At 39.2% G+C, this 27,500-nt stretch overlaps 1 protein-coding gene across 3 annotated transcripts in view; it reads left to right on the top strand.

Moving 5' to 3' along the window:
* The window catches only part of ARIH1 (ariadne RBR E3 ubiquitin protein ligase 1), a 123,919-nt gene that overhangs the window by 32,707 nt on the left and 63,712 nt on the right, over nt 1-27,500 (top strand). Inside the window, exons 2-3 of one of the 3 annotated variants that reach the window (XM_070430861.1) lie at nt 1,630-1,697; nt 13,006-13,073. The exons of 1 other annotated variant lie outside the window; for it this stretch is intronic. In XM_070430861.1, coding sequence (XP_070286962.1) covers nt 1,630-1,697; nt 13,006-13,073 — 136 coding nt within the window. The remainder of the gene's footprint in view (nt 1-1,629; nt 1,698-13,005; nt 13,074-27,500) is intronic. One more of the 3 variants, XM_070430843.1, reaches the window with a different exon arrangement.

The raw sequence follows: 27,500 nt of genomic DNA, 5'->3' as shown, positions 1-27,500 counted from the left end.
TTGGCCTTCCTCGATAAGTAAAATTAAATGTGAAATTAGCCATCACAATAGGCCTCATACTCTGTCATGCCATTTATATGAAAGGTCCAGAATAGGCAAATTCATAGAGACAAAAAGTAGTTCAGTGGTTGTCAGAGGCTGGGTTGGATAATGAGGAGTGGCTGCTAATGGGTATGAGTTTCTATTTGGGGAAATAAAATGTTCTAAAATTAATGGGTGACACAACTGTGTATCACAATTCTGAATATATGAATTATATTTGAACAAGTTGTTACAGGAAAAAAATCCAATATATATACACCACATTCAGATTTCTTCCCCTGTTTTGGCCAGTAATGTCTTTTAGAGTTTTTCTTCTTCCAGTCTAGAATTTAATCAAGGATCATGCATTATACTTGATTATCACGTCTCATTACCTGCTCATGTTTTTGTGGGGCTACAGTAAGAAATGTATAAATGATTAGATCCCCTGGAAACAAAAGGGGAAACATTTTCCCTCAGTCTTCCTTAAATATCAGACATGGATCTATATTATTTTAGATACATGCAAAATAAAACATTTGATTAAATTAAAATGGCTTTTATATGAATGTAAGCTTTTGATGAAGCTTAAGCCAAGTCTGCATTTTTAGTTGTTAAAGTGCTTTTAAAAAAATAACTTAGAAGCTACTTGAATACTCATTTGAATGAATTTGAGGTAACAGGACTCTATATACCTTTTAAAGGTATTACTGATAAGGTTTTTTTTTAATTATAAGAAGAAGTTTATTTTAGAAAGTCACAGCAGTAGAAAGAAGTGAGCCAGCTGGACTGCGTGGGCGCAGGAAACAAGTTATAGAGGCAAAAGAATGGTCTGGAGCTTAGGGGAAAGAAAGCAGAGGTAACATAACCTGGGAGGAAGTGTGGGGGAAAGACACAGGCATGCTCCAGAGAGAAAAAATACATCCTGGGGAAAGAAAGGGGTGGAGAAATTCCAAGGAGTACTCAAGAGAGGGAACACCTTGAGTAATTTTGTATATGTTTTACTATATCTTGGTAATTGACCTGAATGGCACTATTATATATTCTTTTAAGAATATATAATTAAAATTATCTTATGTAGATGTGGTGCTAGCAACTGTTTTTACATAGAAAAATGTAGAATGGTAAAATGCTGAAATATGACTTTTATTTAGTGATTTCAAGTATACTCTAATCACACCTTGGCAGCATAGTAGAAAATTTATGCATGTAATAATTGCCATTTTAATTTTGGCAGAGAAAGTCTTTGGATATGATAGTTTCTTGTATATGAAAAGAGCAACATCTATTTGGAGAAATTGCATGGCATGGTTACAGAAGTGCCAGTAACTGTTGATGGTATTAAAAATACTTATTATTTTGCCTATTGCGTTGGTACTATTTCTACTTGAAAGAAGGGAAATAGTATGAAAATCAAGAATAGTTTATTTGGGTATGTGTATGGGAGGGTTGCAGACATAAAGCAGGTATTTTACTATAGATATAGATAGATACGTTTTCTTCTAGTTTTCCCCTCTCCCTTATATACCTTGATTTTAATTTTTATCAAGTCTGTCTGTCTGGCCTTTGCCGCTGTGGCCCATTGATCTGTCCATCTGTCTGTTACAGTGCATATTGGGTACTTCCAGAAGTATGAATTCAGTGATGCAAAGGACAGGCGGGCTGCAGCAGCAAAGGTAGGACAGAATCATTCCAAAGAAAAGTCACTAAAGGACCATTAAAGATATATATGCGCACATATATTGGCAGCAAGTACCTCATTTCACACTGTTTAGTCTGTAAATCTTTATGGAAAGCCTGTTCTGACATAACAAATTTAATATATGTATTTATAAGGACACAGTTTTATTTTTCTTTTAAACTAGAAGCTTACCTTGGCACTTAAGAAACAAAATAAATTGTTGCAAACATTTGAAGAAAACAAAATGAAAGGCTTATGTATAAGGTGTGAAGTGCTAGGTTGATTATTTATATTATTTAGTATTGGTTGTAAAGTGAGGAATTACAGGGATAGCTGAATGATACAGGAATTCATATCATTTTCTTTGCTATTAGACTTCTAAAATGAAGGGGCTATGTTTTTCCACATAAGTTAATACAGTGCTTCTCAAGATTTCCTAAATGAAAAGACAGATGAAAGTTTGTATTTGGTTTTCATAGAAGATTGCTGGGTTTTCAAAATTACTGTAAAACCCAAGATCTTAAGTATCCACAGCCTAAATTCTGTCCCAGAAGGCTGATGTTAACACTTTAAACAGGCTTTTTAAAAAAAAAGATATTTGTTTATAGAGAGAGGAAGGGAGAGGGAGAAAGAGAAACATATGAGAGCAAAACATCTATCAGCTGCCTCCTACATGCACCCTATTGGTGATCAAGCCTGCAACCAGCCTGCAATCCTGATGCCCAACCGAGTCACACCGGCAAGGGCAGTAATCACTTGAATAAACTATATACTATATTGAGGCCATCTACTCTACTTGAATGTGGAAACATTTTGAAGTGAAATTTCATGGTGTACCATAGTAGAGAGGTATTTTGATTCAGTAGTGTTAAAACAAGATATTTTGGTGTGCTTTAAGATGGCCCCATTTTTTTGCCTTGGAAAATTCTTTTTGCATTATTTCATATTTAGCACCTTCTTCTAAATGTGTTTTAGATATTTCATGGTTTAAATAGATTATAAGTCTTTTTTACCTTTTGTAGTATGACAATATTAAAATGAATAATTGTCATGAATCTATAATTTATTCAAAATTGTCATACCTGGCAGTCCAACTCAATAGAAAGCAAAATAGTTCTGAATTTTAGAGACCTTTGTTTTAATCATAACTCAGCTACTATTGACATTTTAAAAGTAGCGTTAGCATCTACGTTTTAGTTTCTCTTTCTTAAACTGCATGTTGGTGGTATCTTTACAAAATTTGATTAATATGGGAACTGTTTAACTGGATCCTAAATCGTTCAGATTTGATTTTTTTTTAAAGTGTGCTTTCTCATGTCAATAATCTACAACTGAAATGATTTATTTTCAAAGAAAAATGAGTTATATTTGTGCCCTTTCCCATTTCCTGCTCCAATTCCACCTTACTCTGCAAGTTGCTGTTTTTTTTTCAACAGTATATTGTTAATTTAACAGTTGTACAGTATTTTTTCATATGACCATATAAGTTTATCATTTTCCCTATTACTGAACCTTTTATTTCATTCTGTATCATGTGACTTCTTCCCTTCCTTTTCCTTTCTAGACCTAACCTAATCTTGGAAATGGGCTTGTTGAGCTTTGAGTATAGACATATATAGTTTGGTGGTTTTGTTTTGTTTTTTAATATATTTTTATTGATTTCAGAGAGGAAGGGAGAGGGAGAGAGAGATAGAAACATCAATGATGAGAGAGAATCATTGATCAGCTGCCTCCCACATGCCCCACACTGGGGATGGAGCCTGCATACGCCCTGACCGGGAATTGAACCGCAACCTCCTGGTTCATAGGTCGACGTTCAACCACTGAGCCATGCCAGCCGGGCTTATTTGTAGTTTTTATAAATAAGACTGGACGTTTTCAAAAAAGGTTATTGGGTTTATCTTTACACCAGCAGTTTGTGAACTATCATTTTCTCTATGTCCTTGCTGACACTATTAAGAATTTTAAGTTTTTCAATAGTTGATAAAGAAAATACTAATGGTTGTTTTACCATTTTTCTGAATTGACTTTTCAAATCCTTTGTACCTTTTCCTAATGTCTTAATGTATGATAATTGTTATAGCTCTTTTCTCCAATCTGTTTTTCTTTCTTAGTTTTTTGTTGTTGTTGTTTTTCTTCAGAGAGGAGAAGGGAGAGGGTAGAGAGAAACATCAATCTTTTGTCTCCCATAGGACTTCAACTTCAAGCCACAAGCTACATTAGTTCCTGAATATTTCTATATAGGTTAAGAGAATTAACCTATCCTTTGAAGCCTTGAAGCCAGGCATTGACTTCTTTCTATCCAGGAAACCCTAAATGGAGCCTTCCAGTATAAGGCTGTTCTGTTTACATTGAAAATCTGTTGTTTAGCCCTAGCTGGTTTGGCTCAGTGGGTAGAACGTCGGCTCATAAACTGAAGGGCCCCAGGTACGATCTGGTCAAAGGCATGTACCTCAGTTGGATGCTCGATCCCTGGCCCTGCTTGGGGCGTGTGCGGGAGGCAACCAACAATCAGTGTGTCTCTCACATCAATGTTTCTCTCTTTGTCTCTCCCTCTCCCTTCCACTCACTCTAAAAATCAATGGAAAAATATCCTCGGGTGAGGATTAAGAAAAAAGTAAGAAAATCTCTTGTTTAGTGTAGCTACCACCTTCTTTAATTTTCTGAGCTAGATCTGGATAACTGGCTGCAGCTTGTACATCAGCACTTGCTTTTTCATCTTGCACTTTTATATTAGGGAGGTGTGTTTCATTCCTCCATGAACAAACGCCTGACACTTCCAACTTTTCTTCTGCAGTGTTCTCACCTCTCAGCCTTTATAGAATTAAAGAGAGTTAGGGCTTTGCTCTGGATAAAGCTTTGGCTTAGGGAAATGTCGAAGCTTCTGTCTAGACCATTAAAACTTTCTCCATATCAGCCATAAGGCTGTTTTGCTTTTTTATCATTCATGTGTTTATTAGAGTAGCACTTTTAATTTCCTTGATGAACTTTTTCTTTGCATTTGCAGCTTAATTAGTTGGCACAAAAGGCCTAGTTTTTGGCCTATCTTGGCTTTCAACACCCCTTCCTCACTATTATTTCTAGCTTTTGATTTAAAGTGGAAGACTCTTTCACTTGAATACTTAGAGGTCATTGCTGGGTTATTAATTGGCCTAATGTTAATATTGTCATGTCTCAGGTAATAGGGAAAGGGAGAAAACCTAGCGTAAGGGGGTTGGGGGTAGGGAGCAGAGGGGAAAACGGCTTGTTGATTGAGCAGAGCACACACACATTTATTAAGTTCAACATCTGTGGGCACAGTTCATGACATCTCAAAATAATAACATCAAAGATCACTGATCACAGTTCACCAAAACAAACTGTAATAATGAAGAGTTTGGAATATTGCGAGAATTACCAAAATGTGATGTAGAAATGCAAAGTGAACAAATAAATGCTGCTGGAAAAATTGCACCAATAGATTTGCTTAACTCAGGCTTGCCACAAGCCTTCAATTTGTAACAAAAAATAAAAAATAAAAAATGGAGTGTCTGCAAAGCTTAATAAAGTGGTGTGCTTGTATATACTAAGTATAAGTACAACATAATTTATAGGCAGTCTCTTGGGGAAATGTAGGTTATTCTTGCTTTATTGGGTTTCCAAATAATTTGCATGTTAAATTTCTTATTTGTACCCTCCTACATTTGCACATATTTCTGTTGAGTAGCTTCCTAGAAGTGGAATCTCTGGGTTTGAGGTCATGTGCATTTTAAGTTTTGGTCAGTTCTGCCAATTCTCTCACAAAAGTTTTTACCAAATGTGTCAGCCATCTAACATGTTGTGGACCACTCCCCCACACCTTTGTCCCTGAATATTATCAGTTTTTAAGATCTTAGCCATTGGGAGAGATTAAAAGCACTCATATTGAGAATGAATATTTTGTTTTCCAGCCAGTTGTATTGTGTGAATTCATAAACTGTTCATTTTTGTTGGGTTATCTTTTATAGACATTGTGTTTATTTACCTTTTATTGTTTCTAGGCAGAAGTTTTATACTTTATGGCTTTGAGTTTCTATTATTGTTTAAAAAGGCATTCCAAAACAATAGTCTACAAATTTTGGGCCATCAGCAATTCTTACAGAGCTTAGAGATTAAGCTAGATAGAAACATAATGTAAAAACATGAGTCCATTCAAACTGAGATTTTAGATGGAGTCTATAACTTACTTAATTCTATTTCAGATCAAATTCTGAGATGAATAAAAAGCTAGGCTTTGGAGGCCTTTCTATGTATGTTAATTGGGGTTAAAAAAAAATCCCCCTCCCCAAAGATATAAACAAGTGGAAGAATATAGCATGTTCATGGATTGGTAGAATCAACATCTAAATTAAAGTGCCCATACTACCCAAAGCAATCTATAGATTCAATGCAATCCCTATTAAAATACCAATGGCATATTTCACAGACCTAAACAAACACTCCAAAAATTTATATGGAACCAAGAAAGACCCCAAATAGCTGCAGGAAGCTTGAGAAAGAAGAACAAAGTTGGAGGAATCACAATACCAAAAATCAAGTTATACTACAAAGCCACTGTACTCAAAACAGCCTGGTACTGGCACAAGAACAAGCATATAGATCAATGGAACAGAACAGAGAACCCAGAAATCGACTCAAGCCACTATGTTCAATTAATATTTGACAAAGGAGGCAAGAGCATACATTGGAGCAGAGATACTCTCTTCAATAAATGGTGTTGGGAAAATTGGAAAGGTACGTGCAAAAAAATGAAACTAGACCGACCACCAACTTACACCATACACAAGAATAACTCAAAATGGATAAAAGACTTAAATGTAAGATGTGAAATAAAAGTCCTGGAAGAGACCATAACCACCAAAATCTCAGACATATCTTGTAGCAATATGTTTACTAATACATCTCCTAAGACAATGGAAATTAAGGAGAAAATAAACAAATGGGACTACATGAGCCCTGACCAGTTTGGCTCAGCGGATACAGCGTCGGCCTGCAGACTCAAGGGTCCCAGGTTCGATTCCGGTCAAGGGCATGTACCTTGGTTGCAGGCACATACCCAGTAGGGAGTGTGTAGGAGGCAACTGATCGATGTTTCTCTTTCATCGACGTTTTTCTCTATCTCTCTCCCTTCCTCTCTGTAAAAAAATCAATAAAATATATTTTTTTTAAAAATGGGACTACATGAGAATAAAAAGCTTCTGCATGGCAAAAGAAATCATCATCAAAATAACGAGATCCCACCACATGGAAGAACATATTTGCCAACGATACATCTGATAAGGGATTAATCTCCAAAATATATAGGGAACTCATACAACTTAACAAAGGAAGACAAACAATCCAATTAAAAAATGGTCAAAGGACCTAAATAGATACTTCTCCAAAGTGGACATACAGAAAGCCAAGACACACATGAAAAAATGCTCAAAATCACATCATCTGAGAGATGCAAATCAAAATGACGAGATATCACCTCACACTTATCAGAATGGCTATCATCAACAAATCAACCAATGACAAGTGTTGGCGAGGTTGTGGAGAAAAAAGAACCCTAGTACACTGCTGTTGGGAAAGCAGACTTGTATAGCCACTGTGGAAAGTATGGAGTTTCCTCAAGAAATTTAAAATGGGACTCCCATTTGACCCAGTCATCCCACTTCTAGGAATATATCCTAAGAAACATGAAACACTCATCAGAAAGAATATATGCACCCCTATGTCCATAGTGCAATTTATAATAGCTAAGACTTGGAAATAGCCTAAGTGCCATCAGCAGATGAGTGGTAAAAAAGCTATAGTACATTTACACAATGGAATACTCTACGGCAATAAAAAAAGAAAGAACTCTTACCATTTGCAACAGCATGGACGGACCTGAGCGAAATAAGCCTGTCAGAGAAAGATAAGTATCACATGATCTCACTCATATGTGAAATCTAATGAACCAAGTAAACTGATGGTCAAAAATAGACCCAGAGTTATAGAAGCATGAACAGATTGTTGAACCTCAGAGGGAAGGCAGAGGAGGGTAGGTGGGAAGAGAACAACCAGTGAACTTGTATGCATATGTGTATAACCCGTGGACATAGACAATGGGTGATGACGGACTGGAGGGCTTGGGAGGACCGGAGCGGGCTGGAAGAGGTTAATGGGGGAACAAGGAGGACCTATGTAATACTTTCAACAGTAAAGATTAAAAGAAAAGAAATCCCCCTCCCCCATATTCTGATATGGCTTGGAGTGTGTTCTGCATATCAGTTTTTTAAAAGCTCATCAGATGATTCTAATATGCTACCAAAGTTAAGAAATACTTGATCAAAGGATTAGAGAATGATAGTCCATTAATATTAAAACCTCAGCTGGGACATTTGGCATAATCAGACCCATTTTTTAAAAAAGTGCAGAATCAGAACTTTATATGCTGACACTGTTTCTGTGTCCCTAGAATGTAATATTCTTCAAATTACTAAAATATTATACTTCTATATTCATATGGAATTTCACATATATACTTTACTTTTCAGGGCCCCCTTAATGGGGAAACAAAGAATAGTAGTTCCTATTTCCCGCTGCATATGTCTATTATTTGGGGAACTTTAGGCAAAAACTTTGGGTAAAAAATACAGATACCTGTGTCCCACCCTAAACAACAAGAGATTCTAATATGTAGCTAGAATGGGGAACCATTATTTTAGAGCTTATAAATAGAGAAGATTTGAGATTATAGCTTTATTGTCCTAAAAATTAAAGGTACAGTTGCCAGTATTAGTTTTCTAATTATAGTTATTTTGCCCATTAACTTTTTGTTTGGATTGTTTATAGCTTTAAAAAATGAGGAATATCAATAAAAACAAGATGAAGAGGTTTATTTTTCAACCAAGAGCTTGAATTGGCTTTTCACTAAACTAATTATGAATTTTTGTAGCACACATAGGTAGATTTCTCTCCTTTCACTGGTCCCCCAAACTAATTTAATTAAATCATAATCTTTGAGGGTGGTGGGGCAGCACATATTTTGATGAACTTCCTCTAATATTCAATTTCTATTGACCTATTTTATCTTGGGTCAAATCTCTTAACCTCTCTAACCTCATCTGTAAAATGTAACTAGTGCCTACCTTGCATTAAGTATTGATGTGAGGATTAAATTAAATATATGTAAAGTGTCTGGCACTAAATAACCTCACATCTATGTTCATTGTACTTTTAACAGAACTCCATTATAGGTACTGCAGTGCAGGTTGGATTACTTTTATAATTTAGTATTTTAAATTCATATTTTAATTTATATTCAATATGAAATTTATACTTTTGGATCTAAACTTCCATGAATTTTGACAAATGCCTAGAGTTGTATAACCACCACCATCACAATCAGAACAGTTCCATCATCACCTCCTATATAATTCCCTCTTTCTACTTGGTTTGCTTAAACCATCCCCCACCCTTAATCCCTGGAAACCAGACATCTGTACACCATTCCTATAGTTTGCCTTTTTCACCATGTCACATAAATGGAATCATACAATATGTAGCCTTTTATATCTGGCTGCTTTCACTGGAAATTTGCATTTGAGATTATTCTTGTTGTATATATAGACTAGAGGCCCAGTGCATGAAATTTGTGCATGGGTAGGGTCCCTAGCAGCAGCCGGCTGCGGCCTCCCTTCCCCAGGCAGTTGCCTACAGCTGGCTGGGGCCTCTCTTCCTGTGGTTGGCCGGCTGGCCCCGCCCCCTGGTCAAACTCCCAGTCAAGGGGACGATTTTGCATATTAGGCTTTCATTGTATAGGGTAGTTCTTTTTGTTGCTGGGTAGTATTCCATTGCGGGGATATGTACCACAGTTTTGTTTCTGATTTTTGTCAAGTACAAATAAAGCTGTTAATCTCTTATAGGTGATTGGATGAACATAAGTTTTCATTTCACTTGGGTCAGTAACAGTGAGATATTGGAATTGTATTAAGTATATGTTTAACTGTAAGAAACTGCTAAACTTTTTCTTATTGGCTGTACTCTTGCATTATCACCAGTAGTATATGAGAGAGTTCCAGTCACACCACATATTCTGTAGCACTTGGGATTGTCAGATTGTCCCCCACCCCCACCCCCAACACACATTCTAATAGGCATGTAATGGTACCATTATTGTTTCAATTTTGTGTCTTGAATAACTAATGACTTTGAGCATGTTGTCATATATTATTTATGCCTCTGCATAGATTTTCTTTTGTGAAGTATCTTTTTAAATCATTTTCTTATTTTTTAAATTGAGTTGTTTTCTTCTTGTTAGATTTCAAGATACATTTTAAATATATATATTCCAGCCGAGTCCAGCTCAGTGGCTGAGCATGGACCTAGGAACCAGGATGTCATGGTTCCATTTTCGTCAGGGCACATGCCCAGGTTGTGGGCTCAATCTCCAGTAGGGGCTGTGCAGAAAGCAACCAATCGATGATTCTCTCTGATCATTGATGTTTCTCTCTCCCTCTACCTTCTTCTCTGAAATCAATAAATACCTCTCTCTCTCTCTCTCTCTCAAACACACACACACACACACACACACACACACACACACACACACACACACTAGAGGCCTGGTTCACAAAATTCGTGCACGCGTGCAGTCCCTAGGCCTGGCCAGTGATCGAAACGCAAGCTTCTGGCATGGAAGGGCTCTATCCATTGAGCCAGACCGACTAGGGCTAGAATTTTTTTTCTTTCCTAAGAATTTTTAAAATTCATTTTAAGGTTTTCACCCTTACCTAATATTAATAGCTGCTTTTAGGAGCTTTGATAATTCTAACAGTTGGGTCATCTAGGGGTTAGCATATATTGTCATCTCCCTTGATCAGATTTTTAGTTGTTCTTGCTATGTCTGATAATTTGGGATTCTGTCTTGGACATTTTGAATATTATGTTGTAAGATTCTCTGTCCTGTTAAAATCCTTTTGAGAATGGTGAGGATTTTTAAATTTCTTTTAGTAAACAAGCCAACCCAGTGAGATTATAAGTTCAAGTTCTTTTCTCGCTTTAAATAGGCAGTGGTTCCATTATCTGTTCCATTTCAAAGCCTTTGCTATGTTGAATTTGCCACTTCCATTCCTATTTAGTTTGTTTAGGACGTAAGCAGTGATTCATGTAATAGTTCTGTTCTGAAAGCCTCTCTTGTACTTCTTTGGCTGGTTTTGACACATGTACAGCTATAGTTAGGCCCAGAACTTGGTTCACATACAGAATTAGAGATCTACTTCTCCGTCTCTCTCTGATTTTCCCTGAACTCTCTGGCTCCAAGGGCCCTTTTCTTTATTCCTAGAGCCAGAAATATGGGATTCTCTCCATTTTAGTTTCCTGCCTGTCATATCTTGGGGTGAAGTGGGAGGAGGAAAAAAAAGAAAAGAATGGATGCCTCTACACCAGGGGTCCTCAAACTACGGCCCGCAGGTCACATGCAAATACAAATATTGTATTTGTTCCCGTTTTGTTTTTTTACTTCAAAATAAGATATGTGCAGTGTGCATAGGAATTTGTTAATAGTTTTTTTTTAAACTATAGTCCGGCCCCTCAACGGTCTGAGGGATAGTGAACTGGCCCCCTGTTTAAAAAGTTTGAGGACCCTGCCAAAACCGGTTTGGCTCAGTGGATAGAGCGTCGGTCTGTGGACTGAAAGGTCCCAGGTTCGATTCCGGTCAAGGGCATGTACCTGGGTTGCGGACACATCCCTAGTAGGAGATGTGCAGGAGGCGGCTGATCGATGTTTCTCTCTCATCGGTGTTTCTGACTCTCTATCTCTCTCCCTTCCTCTCTGTAAAAAATCAATAAAATATATATTTAAAAAAATTCTTAAAAAAAAAAAAAGTTTGAGGACCCCTGCTCTACACTCTTCTTTTCACAACAGGGACCCTCATCCTGATTCCTTTATTCAGAGCAATGTTTTCTCTTTTGGTTTTCAATGCTCACTCTGCAGCTGAGTAGTTTGATGGCTGTTCTGGCTTCAGTATGGGAGGCCGGGAGGGGGCACGGGACAAGAGAAAGGATAAAGGTATTCTCCACACATTCTCCGGGAGCCTTTTGCCCTTGTCTTCTGGACACACACACAAATACACACACACACATTTCTCTGAATTTTTACTGATCATGCCTGTTACAGTTTCCCTGTTTGGCTCACCCTGGGGTCAAAGCCAAGAAGTAAATGGGAAAGCAAAACAAAACAGGATACTTACCACTACCTTATTAGTTGTTCTTCACTTACTTCCCTCTCCAGTCTGCTTGCTGTTATTTCGTTTTCAGACTACTTTGTTAGATGTATTTTGTCCAGAGTTTTTCATTATAATCAGTGGAAGAAAGGGACACTATTGCCCTATGCCATCTTGGCCAGGATGGAGAAGTCAGATTGTCACATTTCTAAGAAAAAGTTGGTGTCTCTCAGTGGTTAGAACGCTGTCCTGCACATGGAAGGGTGGGTTGTGGGTTGGATTTTTGGTCAAGAGCATGTACCTGGGTTGAATGTTAGATCCCGGGACCCGATAGGGGGTGTGTGCAGGGGGTAACCAATTGATGATGTGTCTCTCACATCGATGTTTCTTTCTCTCTCTCACCTTCTTTCTCCCTCTCTCCCTTCCTCTCTTCCACTCTAAAAATCAATGGAAAGCCCTGGTTCGTTTGGCTCAGTGGATTGAGCCTCGAGCTACCTATGGACTAGTCAAAATTCTGTATCCAGGTAGTAAGCTCACTAGTTTCATGGGAAATGGAAAAATCTGTAACAGCATTGTGATAGGACAATAAAGTTTTTGTTTCATGGCATTAGCCTTTTCTTCTGGAAATGAAATACCAACCTATTTTATACTCTATAAATTACACAGTACAGATTTTTTATCTTTTTTTTTTTTCATTAAATGTCTTTGAAGGACCTTCTGATTTAAAATGGTTTATAATCATTTGAACTATTCAGTACATAGGGTGTTAGAAATTTTATTGATTAATAGTGTGCTGATGTGGCAGATGTTAACTCTTAATTGCAAAAGTTAATTTTCATTAGTGCTTGATTTAATACAGTAATTTTTCATTTAATTCCTTTTTGGCTTATTTTGACTTCTGCTTTAGAATCCTATAGAAACCTGCCTCATTGGTGTGGCTTACTATTTTTAAATAGTCTTGATCATTTTTTAAGGGGATAAAAAATATCGTAGGAAAGGAAATTTGGGTGGAGTGTTATAAATTCAACCTAAAAAATCACTAAATGTTAATAAAGTGCTATTACCTGAAAATGACTTTTTTTCCCCCTTTAGAATCCAGCAACTATCACAAGAATACTCCTTAGCCACTTCAATTGGGATAAAGAGAAGCTAATGGAAAGGTAAGGAACTATCATGTCAGCTTTGAACTTAAAAGTAACACAGAAAACGTATTGAACAGAATTTACAAGAAGCAAGTAAGGAGTTGATTTATATACTAGTGTGTGAACAAACCAAAATGCAAGCAGTATCTGGTTTAATCTCTTATATTCCCCATCCACAATTTTGCAATAAATTTAGTGTTTAAGGGAACTCGGGATGAATGTTTCTTATTTTATTTTGGAGGTGAATGGGGGGCTCTGCTTCAGTATCTTCTACATATATTTCCTTTTGAGTACCGAGAGCTAAAAGTAGGTTTTCAAAAATGCATAAGATCTTTAAATTACTTAAAAAATTTCTTGCCCATAAACCTTTAAATCCATGTTAGGCATATTAATGACATTTATTCAGTAAAAGAAAATAAAGAAGTTGCTCTTGGTATCCTGGCCACCAAAATGGCTAATTGAACTGATTTTCTGGTTTCAGTGCAAGATTATATTCCATAGGAGATTTAAAATTATTCTCTCTCAGAAAATGTTTCTAGTTCTAATTCTGATGCCATTCTTAATCTTTTTCTCTTCTTTAGATTGAAAATTTGGAACACAAGGTGGAGTAGGGTTAAAAACCTCTATTCTCTCAGCCTTTATTCTCAGTCTAAAATTAGCAATCCTAATTTTAATAAAAAATTACAACTAGTTATTGGGAACTGAGAACCCAGATATTGTGAAAAGTAAATAAAAATATTTCCCCTTTGATTTGAAAATTGAAAGCACTTTGTAAAACATATTAGTTAATACCAAGAGTATTACATGATTTCTCGCACCTTGTACCCAACTACAATTTAACACCTTGAGTGCCGGGGAGCGCAATGGCGCTCCTCCTGTCTTTCGCCAAAAGTGCCGGGAGCACTATCAAAGCTTCGAAATGGCGTCCAGTTCTAGGTATGCTTTTATTAGTGATGATGATATTGCTAAATATGTCAATGTAGTAGTAAAGGTTTCCTTAAGTTTTTGAATATGTAACTTCATTTACTTGCAATTCATAATTTTTTTCCTAAACTGCTGTAAAATCAGCAAAAATGCCTTGGCAATTTTAGCATAGTTCCTAGCATATTGGTTGGCACTCAAAGGGTTAATAGTGACAATAATACCTGTCAATTATTAAACCTTCTGTGCCAGACATTATTTCATTTTATCATCTTGATAGCCTTATGGGGCTAAGAAATTACTATATTTAATTGATGCAGAAACTAAGACTTAGAGTTTAATAATATATTTACCTCAGTTTTGTAACACAAGGAGTTACCACTCAGACTCAGGTTTGTTGGACTCCTAAGCTTATGTTCTTAAACACAAAGTATATATCTTTCCCATGATTCATAAATGAAATGCTCCTTGACTAGTTTTATGTTGTTATTTTTTTGTTTTTGTTCCCCCATGCATCTCACCATCTTTTTTGAAGTCAGTGATATTTCTTAAATTAGTAACATTTATTTTCAGGCTTGTTTTATGGCACCTTTATTAGGAAAAGGAGTTTTCTTGTTTATATCTGATACGCTTTTAGTGAACTAGATTTATTTACAGTTTGTTTGTTATTAATGCTTTTTTCCAAATTAGTGTTTTTAAAATCAATATGTATAATTTTTGTCTCATTTAATGAGTTTCACATTATATCCTATGCTGTCTAATATTACCACTGTCACATTTTATTTTTATGATTACTACTGTCTTAGTAAGCTGTGCTTTATATTTACCATGTCTTTGGTTATTTTGTTGCCTTAATTCAGTTTTCACCCTTTCCCCCTACCCCCAATAATTTTAAAAGTTATATATTTTATTTTTAGTAACCATCCTTAAAATTTGTATATGCGTACTTAAAACTATAAGTATGGCCCTGGTTGGTGTGGCTCAGTGGTTAGAGCTTTGGTCCCTCCACTCCTAGGGTCACCCATTAGATCCCTGGCCCCAGGACATGTGCGAGAAGCAAAGAAACAAAAAGCAAAGAATTAATCTCTCTCTGCTGATCTCTGTCTAGCTAGTGTTCCTGCTTCCTTTCCCCCTCCACCCTCCTCCTTCCCCCTGCCCATCTCCTAAACCCTCCCCCATCCCTTTCCCCCATCCAACACCCTCTCCCTTCCTTCCACTCTGTCTAAAAATCAGTGGAAAAAAATATTGTCCGGTGAAGATTAACAAAAGAAACCCCAAGCCTATTAAGTTTATAACAATATTTAATTACAGTATTGATATCCATGCCTTTCACAAGATAAAAATTGTAGCATACTTTTCTTCTCTATCCTTTCCTTTTTTCCTCTCAGCTTGATACATTGATATTTGAAATTTCCATTTGATGTTAAGTATTTTTACTCAATATGTTTAATTTTTTTTCTAATTTGTTTATTGCAGTCCACTGTTTTCTCCAAATTTACCTTTCATACTCTAGAATATATCCTTTAGTCATTTAAATCAAGTTTCATATGTGATAACTATTCATGTGCTCTAAAGAGAAATATTTTGAGATTTGAGGGTGTGTTTTGAAAACATACCCTTTTGGCTCTTACATTCTTCATACTCATGTTTTTGATTTGGGGAAATTCTTAGTCGTTCTTTCTTCAATAATACCTTCTCTCCATTCTCTTAATGCTTTCAGAAATTCCTGTTATTCACATGTTGAAACTTCTGGATCTCATTTCCAAGTCTCCTAATTTTTTCTTTTTTAAATTTATTAGGACAACATTGGTTAATATATAGGTTTCAAGTGTACATTTCTATGATACATGATGTGTATTTTGTATTGTGTGCCTACCACCCAAAGTCAAATCATCTTCTGTCACCATATTTGGCCCCCTTTACTCTTCACTATGCCCCTATCCCTTTTCCTCTGGTAACCACCATACTGTTGTCTATCTCTGTGAGTTTCATATCCCACATATGAGTGAAATCATATGGTTCTTGGCATTATCTGACTAGCTTATTTTGCTTAGCATAATATTCTTAAGGTCCATTCATGTTGTTGCAAATGACAGTTTTGCATTTTTTCTTATGACTGAGTAGTATTCCATTACATATATACATATAAAAATCTTGTTTATCCTATCCTCTGTCGAGGGACATGTCAGTTATTTCCATGTCTTTACCACTGAGAATAATGCTGCAATGAACATAAAGGTGCATATATCTTTGTGAATAAATGTTTTTGAGTTTTTCGGGTTGGTATCCAGAAGAGGGATAGCTAGTTATATGGTAACTCTGTTCTTAATATTTTGAGGAACCACCATACTGCTTCCCATAGTGGCTGTGCCAGTTTACATTCCCATGAGCAGTGAATGAGAGTTCCTTTTTCTCCACAATCTCCAACACTTGTTCTTATCTGTCTTACTGATAATAGCCATTCTAACAGGTGTGAGGTGGTTTCTCATTGTAGTTTTGATTTGTATTTCTCTAATAGATAGTGAAATTGAACATCTTTTAATAAATCTGTTGGTCATTTGTATGTCATCTTTTTTATTTTTTAATTATGATACCGAATTTATTAAGAGACAGAGGGAAGACTCCTGATTCAGTCTCTGTGTGGTCTCCACTTTCCGTCCTTGGTTATCAGAGTACTCTCCAGCTAGTCTTCAGTTGATTATTCAAGATGGTTTTCTGTATTTTAGTTGTAATTCCAGTTTGGTCCTAGGGAGCATGCCTGTGAGCTTCCACTTATTTCACCGACATACTGGAATCTTTCTGTATGTCTTCTTGGGAGAAGTGTCTGTTCAGGTCCTCTGCCCATTTTTTAATTGTATTGTTTGGTGTTGAGTTGTATGATTCTTTATATATTTGGATATTAACCCCTTGTTGGAGCTGTTGTTTGAAAATATCTCCTATTTGGTTGATTGTCTTTTTGTTTTGTTGGTTTCTTTGGCTTGTATAGAAGCTTTTTAGTTTGATATAGTCCCATTCACTTATTTTTGCCTTTACTTCCCTTGTATTTGGGGTCAAATTCATAAAATGTTCTCCATAACCAAGGACCATAAATTTAGTGCTTGTATTATTTTCTATGCAATTTATTGTTTCAGATCTGATATTTAGGTCTTTCATCTATTTTGAAATAATTTTTGCCCATAGGGACAAACTGTAGTCTAGTTTCATTCATTGCATGTGGCTTTCCAATTTTCCCAGCACCATTTATTGAAGAGGCTTTCTTTTCTCCGTTGTATGTTTTTGGCTCCTTCTCAAGAATTATTTTTTTATATCTGGGCTTAGTTCTTTTCCATTCGTCTTTGTGTCTGTTTTTCTGTCAGTACCATGCCGTTTTGATTATCATAACTCTATAGTATAATTTGATGTCTGGTAGTTTGATACTTCTGGCTTCATTCTTTTTTCTCAGGATTGCTTTGACTATTTGCGGTCTTTTGTGGTTCCATATAAATCTATTTTTAAAATATGACATTGAGATTTTGATGGAGATTGTATTAAATCTGTATATTGCTTCAGGTAGTATGGCCATTTTAACTATGTTAATTCTTCCAATCCATGAAGACAGAATATCTTTCCATTTATTTGTGTCTTCTTCAATCTTGGATAATAGTTCTTTGTAGTTTTCAGTATATAGGTCCTTTATGTCCTTTGCTAAGTTTATTCTCAGGTATTTTATTCCTTTGGTAGCAATTGCAAAAGAAATTGGTTTGGGTTTTTGTTTTTTTCATTTCTATTTCTTTTTTTTCTTTTTTTATTGCTTCAAGTATTACAAAGGGTATTACATATGTGTCCTTTTTTCCCCCCCGCCCTTGACAATCCCCTGGCCTACCCTACCCCCCAGTGTCTTATGTCCATTGGTTATGCTTATATGCATGCATACAAGTCCTTCGGTTGATCTCTTACCCCCCTCCCTCATTTCTATATCTTAAGTTTCATTGTTAGTATATAGGAAAAGCAGTGGATTTTTGTACATTGATTTTGCATCCTGCAACTTTACTGTATTTGTTTATTGTTTGTAATAGTTTTGTTAGTGGAGTCTTTAGAACTTTCTATATTCAGAATCATGTCATCTGCAAAAAGTAACACTTCTAGCTCTAGCCCAGTAGTTCTCAACCTTCTGGCCCTTTAAATACAGTTCTTCATGTTGTGACCCAACCATAAAATTATTTTTGTTGCTACTTCATAACTGTAATGTTGCTACTGTTATGAATGGTAATGTAAATATCTGATATGCAGGATGGTCTTAGGCGAACCCCTGTGGAAGGGTCGTTGGACCGCCAAAGGGGTCACAGATTGAGAACCGCTGCTCTAGCTGGTTTGGCTCAGTGGATAGAGCATCGGCCTGTGGACTGAAGGGTCCCGGGTTCGATTCCGGTCAGGGGCATGTACCTTGGTTGCAGGCACATCCCCAGTAGGGGGTGTGCAGGAGGCAGCTGATCCGTGTTTCTTTCTCATCATCGATGCTTCTAACTCTCTATCCCTCCCCCTTCCTCTCTGTAAAAAATCAATAAACTACATTAAAAAAAAAAGTAACACTTCTACTTATTCCTTTCTAATTTGGCTGCCTTTTATTTCCATCTCTTGCCTAATTGCTCTAGCTAGGACTTCTAGAACTAGCTACTCTAATAAAAGAGAAATATGCTAATTGACCATACCTTTGCGACACCCACCAGCCAATCAGAAGAGTATGCAAATTAACCCAACAAAGGTGGCGGTTAATTTGCAAACACAGGTACCCAGTGAAGACAAGACAGTGTAGAAGGGAGCCAAGCAGTGGAGAAGGGAACGGATCGGAGGTAGCAGAGATGGGAGCGGAGCTGAGGCAGTGGACACAGGAGGGAGCGAAGTGGCAGAGAAGGGAGGGAGCGAGGCAGCGGAGAAGAGAGGGAGCGAGGCAGCAGAGAAGGGAGAGAGCGAGGCAGCGGAGAAGAGAGGGAGCGAGGCAGCAGAGAAGGGAGGGAGCGAGGCAGCGGAAAAGAGAGGGAGCAAGACAGCGGAGAAGAGAGGGAGCGAGGCAGCAGAGAAGGGAGAGAGCGAGGCAGCGGAGAAGGGAGGGAGCGAGGCAGCAGAGAAGAGAGGGAGCAAGACAGCGGAGAAGGGAGAGAGCGAGGCAGCGGAGAAGGGAGGGAGCGAGGCAGCGGAGAAGAGAGGGAGCGAGACAGCGGAGAAGAGAGGGAGCCAAGGCAGCGGAGAAGGGAGAGAGCGAGGCAGCGGAGAAGGGAAGGAGCCGAGGCAACAGAGAAGGGAGGGACTGAGGCAGTGGAGAAGGGAGGGAGCTGAGGCAGCGGAGAAGGGAGGGAGCCGAGGCAACGGAGAAGGGAGAGAGCGAGGCAGCGGAGAAGAGAGGGAGCCGAGGCAGCGGAGAAGGGAGAGAGCGAGGCAACGGAGAAGGGAGGGAGCGAGGCAGCGGAGAAGGGAGGGAGCTGAGGCAGCGGAGAAGGGAGGTAGCCAAGGGCAAAGCAGCGAAGGGAGGGAGCGAGGCAGCGGAGAAGGGAGCGAAGCCCGCCTCTGTGGGCTTTGTTCCCTTCTCTGCTTTGCTCCAGTCTCAGGAAGCCCTATTCTTGCAGGAATCTTCCTGCAATGGGTCTCTAGTCCTATATAATAAAACTCTAATATGCAAATTGACCAAACAGCAGAATGACACCCACTGACCACCTGGGGGAAGACGCTCAACGCAGGAGCTGCCCCCTGGTGGTCAGTGCGCTCCTGCAGGGGGAGTGCCCCTCCAGCCAGAAGCTGGGCTCATGGCTGACGAGTGCAGCGGCAGTGGCAGGAGCCTCTCCCACCTCTGCTGCAGGTGGGCAGGGAGGAGTGAGGGGTCTCTGACTGCGATGCGGGGCAGGCCAGGGTGAGAACACCTCCTCTTCCCCAGTGCACTAATTTTGTGCATTGGGCCTCTAGTGTTGAATAAGAGTGGTAAGAGAGCATATCCTTGTCCTGTTCCTAATATGCACATTTCAGTTTTTCACCATTCAGTATAATATTAGCTGAGTGTTTGTTATTTATTACCTTTATTGTATTGAGGTATTTTTCTTCTATACCCATTTTATTGAGTGTTTTAATCTTAAGTGGATGTTGTATCTTATGAAATGCTTTTTCTGCATCAACTGATGAGATCATAGTTTTTATCCTTTGTTTTGTTAATGTGGTGTATTATGCAGATCAATTTGCTTATGTTAAACCATCCTTCTGTCCCTGGTATGAATTCCACTTGATGGTTATGTATTATTTTTTTTAATGTTTGTTGTATTTGATCTGCTAGTATTTTTGCATCTGTGTTAATCATAGATATTTATCTGTAGTTTTCTTTTTTGTGTGTAATGCTTGCCAGATTTTAGTATCAGGGTTATGTTGGCTTCATAAAATGTGCTAGGAAGTATTGCCTCCTTCAGTATTTTTGAAAAAGTTTGAGAAGTATAGATTATCAAATCTTCCTTGAATGTTTGCTGTATTTCACTAATGAAGCCATCTGGTCATGGGATTTTATTTTGGGGTTTTTGGTTTTTATTGTGTGGCTTTTTTGTGTTTTTGTTTTTTGTTTTTCAGAGTTTAAAGTGAAGGTAAGTTTATTAATGAAGCAGTGAGCCACAAAAATGGGCTACTACACAGACAGAGCAGCTTTTCCTTATTGTGGTTTACTTCTTTTATTAAAGCTTATTTAATCAAGGGCAGGGCATTCAGTAAGGGTGAGGAATATTCAGGATTTTTCGAGGAAGGTGATGGAGGCATATCAGAAGAGCCCCATGAACCATTTTGTGCCCTTATACAGGCTTTTGGTTTCTGATTATGGTGGCATAGAGTGGCTTATTTAGTGTACTAATGTATTACTATGAGGATGTCATGAAGCTTGGCGTTTTCTGTAATATGAAATTAATTGCCATGTTGGATCTAGCTGGTCTCTCCTGGTTCTAAGCCACAAATCCATTGGGCATGGTTGTTTCAATTTCTTCACTGTTGATTGGTGTATTTAGATTTTCCAGTTCTTTAAGGTTCATTCAAGGAAGGTTATATATTTCAAGGAATTTATCCATTTCTTGTAGGTTATTGAATTTGGTGTGTTATAGTCTTTCATACTATTCTAGCATGATCCTTAGTACTTCTGTGATGTCTGTGGTAACTTCTCTTTCATTTCTGATTTTGTTTATATGAGTCTTTTCTCTCTTTTCCTTAGTCTAGCCAGGGATTTTTCAATCTTACTAATCTTTTCAAGGAACCAGCTCTTTGTTGTAGTAATTCTTGGTAGTCTTTTTGTTCTGTATTTCACTCAATTCTGCTTTGATTTTTATTTCCTTTCTTTTGCTGACTTTGGGCTGCTTTTGTTATTGCTCTAGTTCTTTAAGATGTAATGTGAGGTTGTTTACTTAAGATTTTTCTTGTTTCTGGAGATAGGCTTGTACCCAGAAATTTTTGCTGTTGTTAATCCTCACCCAAGGCTATTTTTCCCATTGATTTTTAGAGAGAGTGGAAGTTGGGAGAGAGACATCTATGTGAGGGTCACATCAATTGGTCACTTCATGCACATGCCCCAACCCAGCTGGGATCGGGCCTGCAACCCAGGTACATGTCCTTGACCAGGAATTGAACCCAGACCCTTTGGTCTGTGGGCCAATGCTCTAACTACTGAGCCAAACCAGTTAGGGCCATCCCAGAAGTTTTTTTTTTTTTTTAAATATATTTTATTGATTTTTCACAGAGAGGAAGGGAGAGAGACAGAGAGTCAGAAACATCGATGAGAGAGAAACATCGACCAGCTGCCTCCTGCACATCTCCCACTGGGGATGTGCCCGCAACCCAGGTACATGCCCTTGACCGGAATCGAACCTGGGACCCTTGAGTTCGCAGGCCGACACTCTATCCACTGAGCCAAACCGGTTTCGGCAATCCCAGAAGTTTTGATAAGATTCACTTTTTATTTCTTCTTTAACCCAGTTACTTTTTAGTACTATGTTGTTTAATATTTGTGGGGCTTGTTTTTTATTTATGCAATTTATGTCTGATTTCAAAGCATTGTGATCAGAGAATATGCTTGTTATGATTTCAGTCTTCTTAAATTTGTTGAGGCTAGTTTTGTGACCTAACATATGATTTGTCTTTGAGAATGTTCTATGTGCAGTGGAGAAGAATGCTTAATCTGATGTTCTGGGATGAAAGGCTCTGTAAATTTCAATTATGTCCATTTGGTCTAATGTATCATTTAAGGCTGATAGTTCTTTTTTCTTTTTTTTTTTTCACATCTGACTTCACTCTTTATTTTATTTTATTTTTTTAATCTTTATTGTTCAGACTAGAGGCCCGGTGCACAAAAATTTGTGCACTCGGGGCGGGGGGGGGGGGGGTCCCCCAGCCCGGCCTGTGCCCTCTCGAAGTCTGGGACCCCTCGGGAGATAACGACCTGCTGGCTTAGGCCTGCTCCCGGGTGGCAGAGGGCAGGCCCAATTCCTAAGTGCAGCCCCTGGTCAGGCTCAGAGCAGGGCCGATTGGGGTGTTGGGGCGCCGTCCCATCATGCACAGAGCAGGGCGGATAGGGAGGTTGCAATGCCACCCTCAGTCACGCTCAGGGTAGGGCCGATTGGGGGGTTGGGGCACCGCCCCCTGTCACACTCAAGGCAGGGTCGATGGGGAGGTTATGGCTCTACCCTGTCACACACAGAGCAGGGCGGATCAGGGGGTTGGTGCGCTGCACCCTGTCAAACACAGAGCCGCAGGGCGATGAGGGGGCTGCGGAGCTCCCCCCTATCAGGCACAGAGCAGGGCTGATCAGGGTGTTGGGGCACCTTCCCCTGTCATGAACAGAGCAGGGCTGATCAGGGGGTTGTGGCCCCGCCCCCTGTCACACACAGAGCCGCAGGGCGATCAGGGGGTTTGGGCGCTGCCCCCTGTCACGCTGATCCCGGTGCCAGGAGGCCTCATGGCTCCGCTGATCCCGGTGCTGGGAGGCATATTACCCTTTTACTATATAGAATAGAGGCCTGGTGCACGGGTGGGAACTGGCTGGTTTGCCCTGAAGGGTGTCCTGGATCAGGGTGGGGGTCCCCACTGGGGTGCCTGGCCAGTCTGGGTGAGGGGCTGAGGGCTGTTTTCCGGAAGCGAGTGACTGAAGCTTCCAACCGCTCCTTGTTTTCTTTTTTTTTTTTTTTTATTCTGGGCCAGCTTTAGCTCTGAGGCTGCCACTGAAAACATCGATACAATGTTGCTAAAGCCCAGCTGACTGAAAGCCGTTTCTGGGCTTTTGTTTAGCTTCTTATTTGCAACATAGTACATAGTTGCTTAGAGTTGCAACTGAGAGGCCGGAAAGTGAGGCGGGGAAAGTTGGAGTCCTTGGAGTCCGTAGTCACTGAAGCAACCAAGCCTCATGTTTGCTTCCAGCTGCCTGGCTGCCGGCCGCCATCTTGGCTGACAGTTAATTTGCATATACTCACTGATTAGCCAATGAAAAGGGTAGCGGTCGTACGCCAATTACCATGTTTCTCTTTTATTAGTGTAGATTATTACAGTTGTTCCTCTTTTTTTCCACCCATAGCTCCCCTCTACCCAGTTCCCACCCAACCCTCTAGCCTTACCGCCCCCCCCCCACTGTCCTCATCCATAGGTGTACGATTTTTGTCCAGTCTCTTCCCGCACCCCCACAACCCTTTTCCCCCGAGAATTGTCAGTCCACTCCCTTTCTATGCCCTTGATTCTATTATATTCATCAGTTTATTCTGTTCATCAGATTATTTATTCACTTGATTTTTAGATTCACTTGTTGATAGATACGTATTTGTTGTTCATAATTTGTATCTTTACCTTTTTCTTCTTCTTCCTCTTCTTAAAGGATACCTTTCAGCGTTTCATATAATACTGATTTGGTGGTGATGAACTCCTTTAGCTTTTTCTTATCTGTGAAGCTCTTTATCTGACCTTCAATTCTGAATGATAGCTCTGTTGGATAAAGTAATCTTGGTTGTAGGTTCTTGGCATTCACCTCTTTGAATATTTCTTGCCACTCCCTTCTGGCCTGCATAGTTTCTGTTGAGAAATCAGCTGACAGTAATATGGGTACTCCTTTTTAGGTAACTGACTGTCTTTCTCTTGCTGCTTTCAAGATTCTCCCTTTGTCTTTTGCTCTTGGCATTTTAATTATGATATGTCTTGGTGTGGTCCTCTTTGGATTCCTTTTGTTTGGGGTTCTCTGCGCTTCCTGGACTTGGAAGTCTATTTCTTTCACCAGGTAGGGGAAGTTTTCTGTCATTATTTCTTCAAATAGGTTTTCAATATCTTGCTCTCTCTCTTCTTCTGGCACCCGGATAATTCGGATGTTGGTACGCTTGAAGTTGTCCCAGAGGCTCCTTACACTATCTTCGTATTTTTGGATTCTTTTTTTCTTTTTGTTTTTCCGGTTGGTTGTTTTTTACTTCTGCGTATTTGAAATCTTTGACTTGATTCTTGCGATCCTCTACTCTGCTGTCGGATCTCTGTATAATATTCTTTATTTCAGTCAGTGTATGCTTAATTTCTAGTTGATCCTTTTTCATATCCACGAGGGTTTCACTAGACTCTTTGAGGCTCTTACTAAATTTATCGGCGGTTTCTAGAAAATTCCTGAAAAACCTTATAACCGTGGTTTTGAACTCTATATCCAGTAGTTTGCTTTCCTCCATTTCTGTCATTTGTGTCCTGTTTCTTTGTCTCCGCATTTTGGCTGCTTCCCTGTGTTGATAGAGTGACTTTCTGTGCTAGGTGTCTATAGGGACCAGTGGCTCAGCCTCCCCAATTACCTGAGGTAGACACTCTTGGTGCACCCCTTTGTGGGCTGTGTGTGTAGTTTTGTTGTAGTTGTGCCTTGATTGTAGTTGGTATCACTGGGAGGAATTGACCTCCAGGCCAATTGGCTGTGAGAATCAGCTGTGTCTACGGTGGGAGAATTCTGTGCTGGAGACACCCTTCTGGGGCAAGAGTTGCTTCAGTGGGGCTTTGGTGCTCACTGAGTCTGACCCCTGGGTGTGTCCCTTATGGATCTGAGGAGTTGTAAGCTGGATGGTCCCACTCTGACCACTGGGTACACTGGCACTTGGATCTCTAAGGAGGTGCTAATTTAGCCTCTGCCTGAGGCTACCCAGCAGGAGTTACAGAGAGATCTGCAGATTCCTCTTCTTTGTTTGGGATTTGGAGGTGCCCATATAAGGCCCAGCTGTGAAGCAGTACAAGCTGCTGTGGGGCCTTGAGCCTTCTTTTGGATGTTCTGGGTCTCTCTGACCCAGCTGCAGTTTGTTAGGTAATTTTAGATTGCAAAGGGCCAGGCCATTCATAAGCAAAAGCCTCTGCGCACAGCTTGGGTGGGGCAGGGTCTCAGGGAATCAACAGGGTGGAGTAAACAGCTATGGCTGATCCTCAGTCCTGCCATAAGAGGTCTTGGGTTTCAGTGTCCCACGGTAATCACTGCAAGCACCTCTGAGAGAAAGCTGCCCTTGAGTTCCGCCCGCTGCCAGGCAGTCCAGTTTCTCCCCATATGATTCTGGGTCCCCAGAGACTCGTCCGGAACTGGAGTCAGGACCATCGGGAGCTTGTGTCTCCCTCCCGATTGAAAAAGACAACCGTGTCCTCAGTTGCCAGCCCTTTCCGCGCACACCTCCGTACCTCTGCACTTCCGCACCTCCTCTGAGCCTCAATGTGCTTTTCTCTTTCCTTCTAGTTGTAGAATTTCCATTCAGCCAGCCTTCCTGTGGTTCTGGATGATGTCCGTTTTGTCTTTTAGTTGTATTTTTTAATTGGTTGTGCTAGGCAGCAATTTCAGGTGTTTACCTATGCCGCCATCTTGGTTTCTCAAGGCTGATAGTTCTTTATTGATTTTCTGTTTGGATGATCTGTCAAGAGCTATCAATGTAGTATTTAGGTCCCCTACTATGATTGTGTTTTTGTCTCTTTCTCCCTTTAGTTCTGTGAGTAGTTGCTTTATACATTTAGTTGTCCCCTGATTGGGTTCATATATATTGAGAAGTGTTATATCTTCTTGATATAGTGGCTCCTTTATCAATATAAAATGCCCATATTTGTCTCATGTTACCTTTGTTATCTTGAAATCTATTTTTCCAGATATAAGTATTGCTACACCTGCTTTTCTGTGGATGCTGTTTGCTTGGAGAATTCTTTTCCACCCTTTCACTTTGAGTCTGTCTTTGTCTTTATAGCTTAGATGTGTCTCCTTAAGGTAGCCTATGGTTGCATTTTGTTTTTTGATCACTCTGCTACTCTTTGCCTCTCTGTTGGTGAATTTAGTCCATTTGCATTTCTGGTAATTATTGATGTGTGAGGAATTCCTATAGCCATTTTTTCTTCTGTTTTCTGGTAGCTCTGTGCCTCCATTGGTTATTTTCCTTTGTATTTCTGTCCTTTTTTGTCTAGTAGTAGTCCATACTCCACTCCTTCTACTGCCACCTCCCTTTTTCTTCTTTTTTAAAATTATGTATTTCCGTTTTGGGCTTTTTATGTGTGCATGCCATTAAGTTTATGAAAAAGAAAGTTTCATATATACAGTAATTATTTTTGTCTGTTTTTTAAATGCATCTCACTTCCATACTCCTTTACAAATTTAGACCTTTACTCCCTCTCCTTTTACACTTTCGATGTCACAAATTTTCCGTATTTATGCTGTAAGTTTGTCGGTGATCTTACTCCTAGTTTTGTGACCTTCATTCTTTGTTTCAGGTAGAATAACCCTCTTGTGTATTTCCTGCAATGGAGTTCTCTTGGTGATAAATTCTCTCAGCTTATGCATGTCTGGAAAGGTCTTTATTTCTCCTTCCTATCCAAAGGATAACATTGCTTTTATTATATAGGATAAGATTGGTCACATTCTGACACCACCAAATGCTGATGAGGATGTGGAGCAATAGGAACTGTTATTTATTGCTAGTAGGGAATGTTAAGTTGTACGGCCATTTTGCTTCCAGTTTGGCAGTTTCTTAGTAAACTAAACATACTTGTACCATACAATCCAGCAGGTTGCCTTCTTGTTTTTTACTCAGATGAGTTAAAAACTTCCATCCACACAAAAACCTGCACACAGATGATCATAGCAGCTTTAACTTTGCCAAAACTTGAAAGCAATAAGGATATCCTTCAGTAAGTGAATGGATAAATAAATTTGGTATATTATATCCAGATAATGGAATATATATCAGTGATGCCCTAGCTGGGGGGCTCGGTTAGAGCATTGTCTTGTACACCAAAAGATTGTGGGTTCGATTTCCGGTCAGGACACATACTTAGGTTACAGGTTCAGTCCCTGGTCGGGGTGAGTATGGAAGGCAACTGATCCATGTTTCTCTCTGTCGCTCTCCATCTCCCCCTCCTTCTCTCTAAAACCAACAAACATATCTTCAGGTGAGGATTGAGATATACATATAAGTTACCAGGGATTGCTGGTGGTGGTGGAGATGAATTTGCGGAGCCAAAATGATTTTTAGGGCAGTGACACTATTCTGTATAAAATTGTTATGGTGGGGAAATGTC

The sequence above is a fragment of the Myotis yumanensis genome, unplaced genomic scaffold (genome assembly GCF_028538775.1).
Source record: "Myotis yumanensis isolate MYYU_CA2020_CCGP unplaced genomic scaffold, mMyoYum1.0.hap1 SCAF_1, whole genome shotgun sequence".
Lineage (NCBI taxonomy): Eukaryota > Metazoa > Chordata > Mammalia > Chiroptera > Vespertilionidae > Myotis > Myotis yumanensis.
Note: the sequence above shows the minus strand (reverse complement) of the source record. Positions and strands in the feature narration are given on the sequence as shown.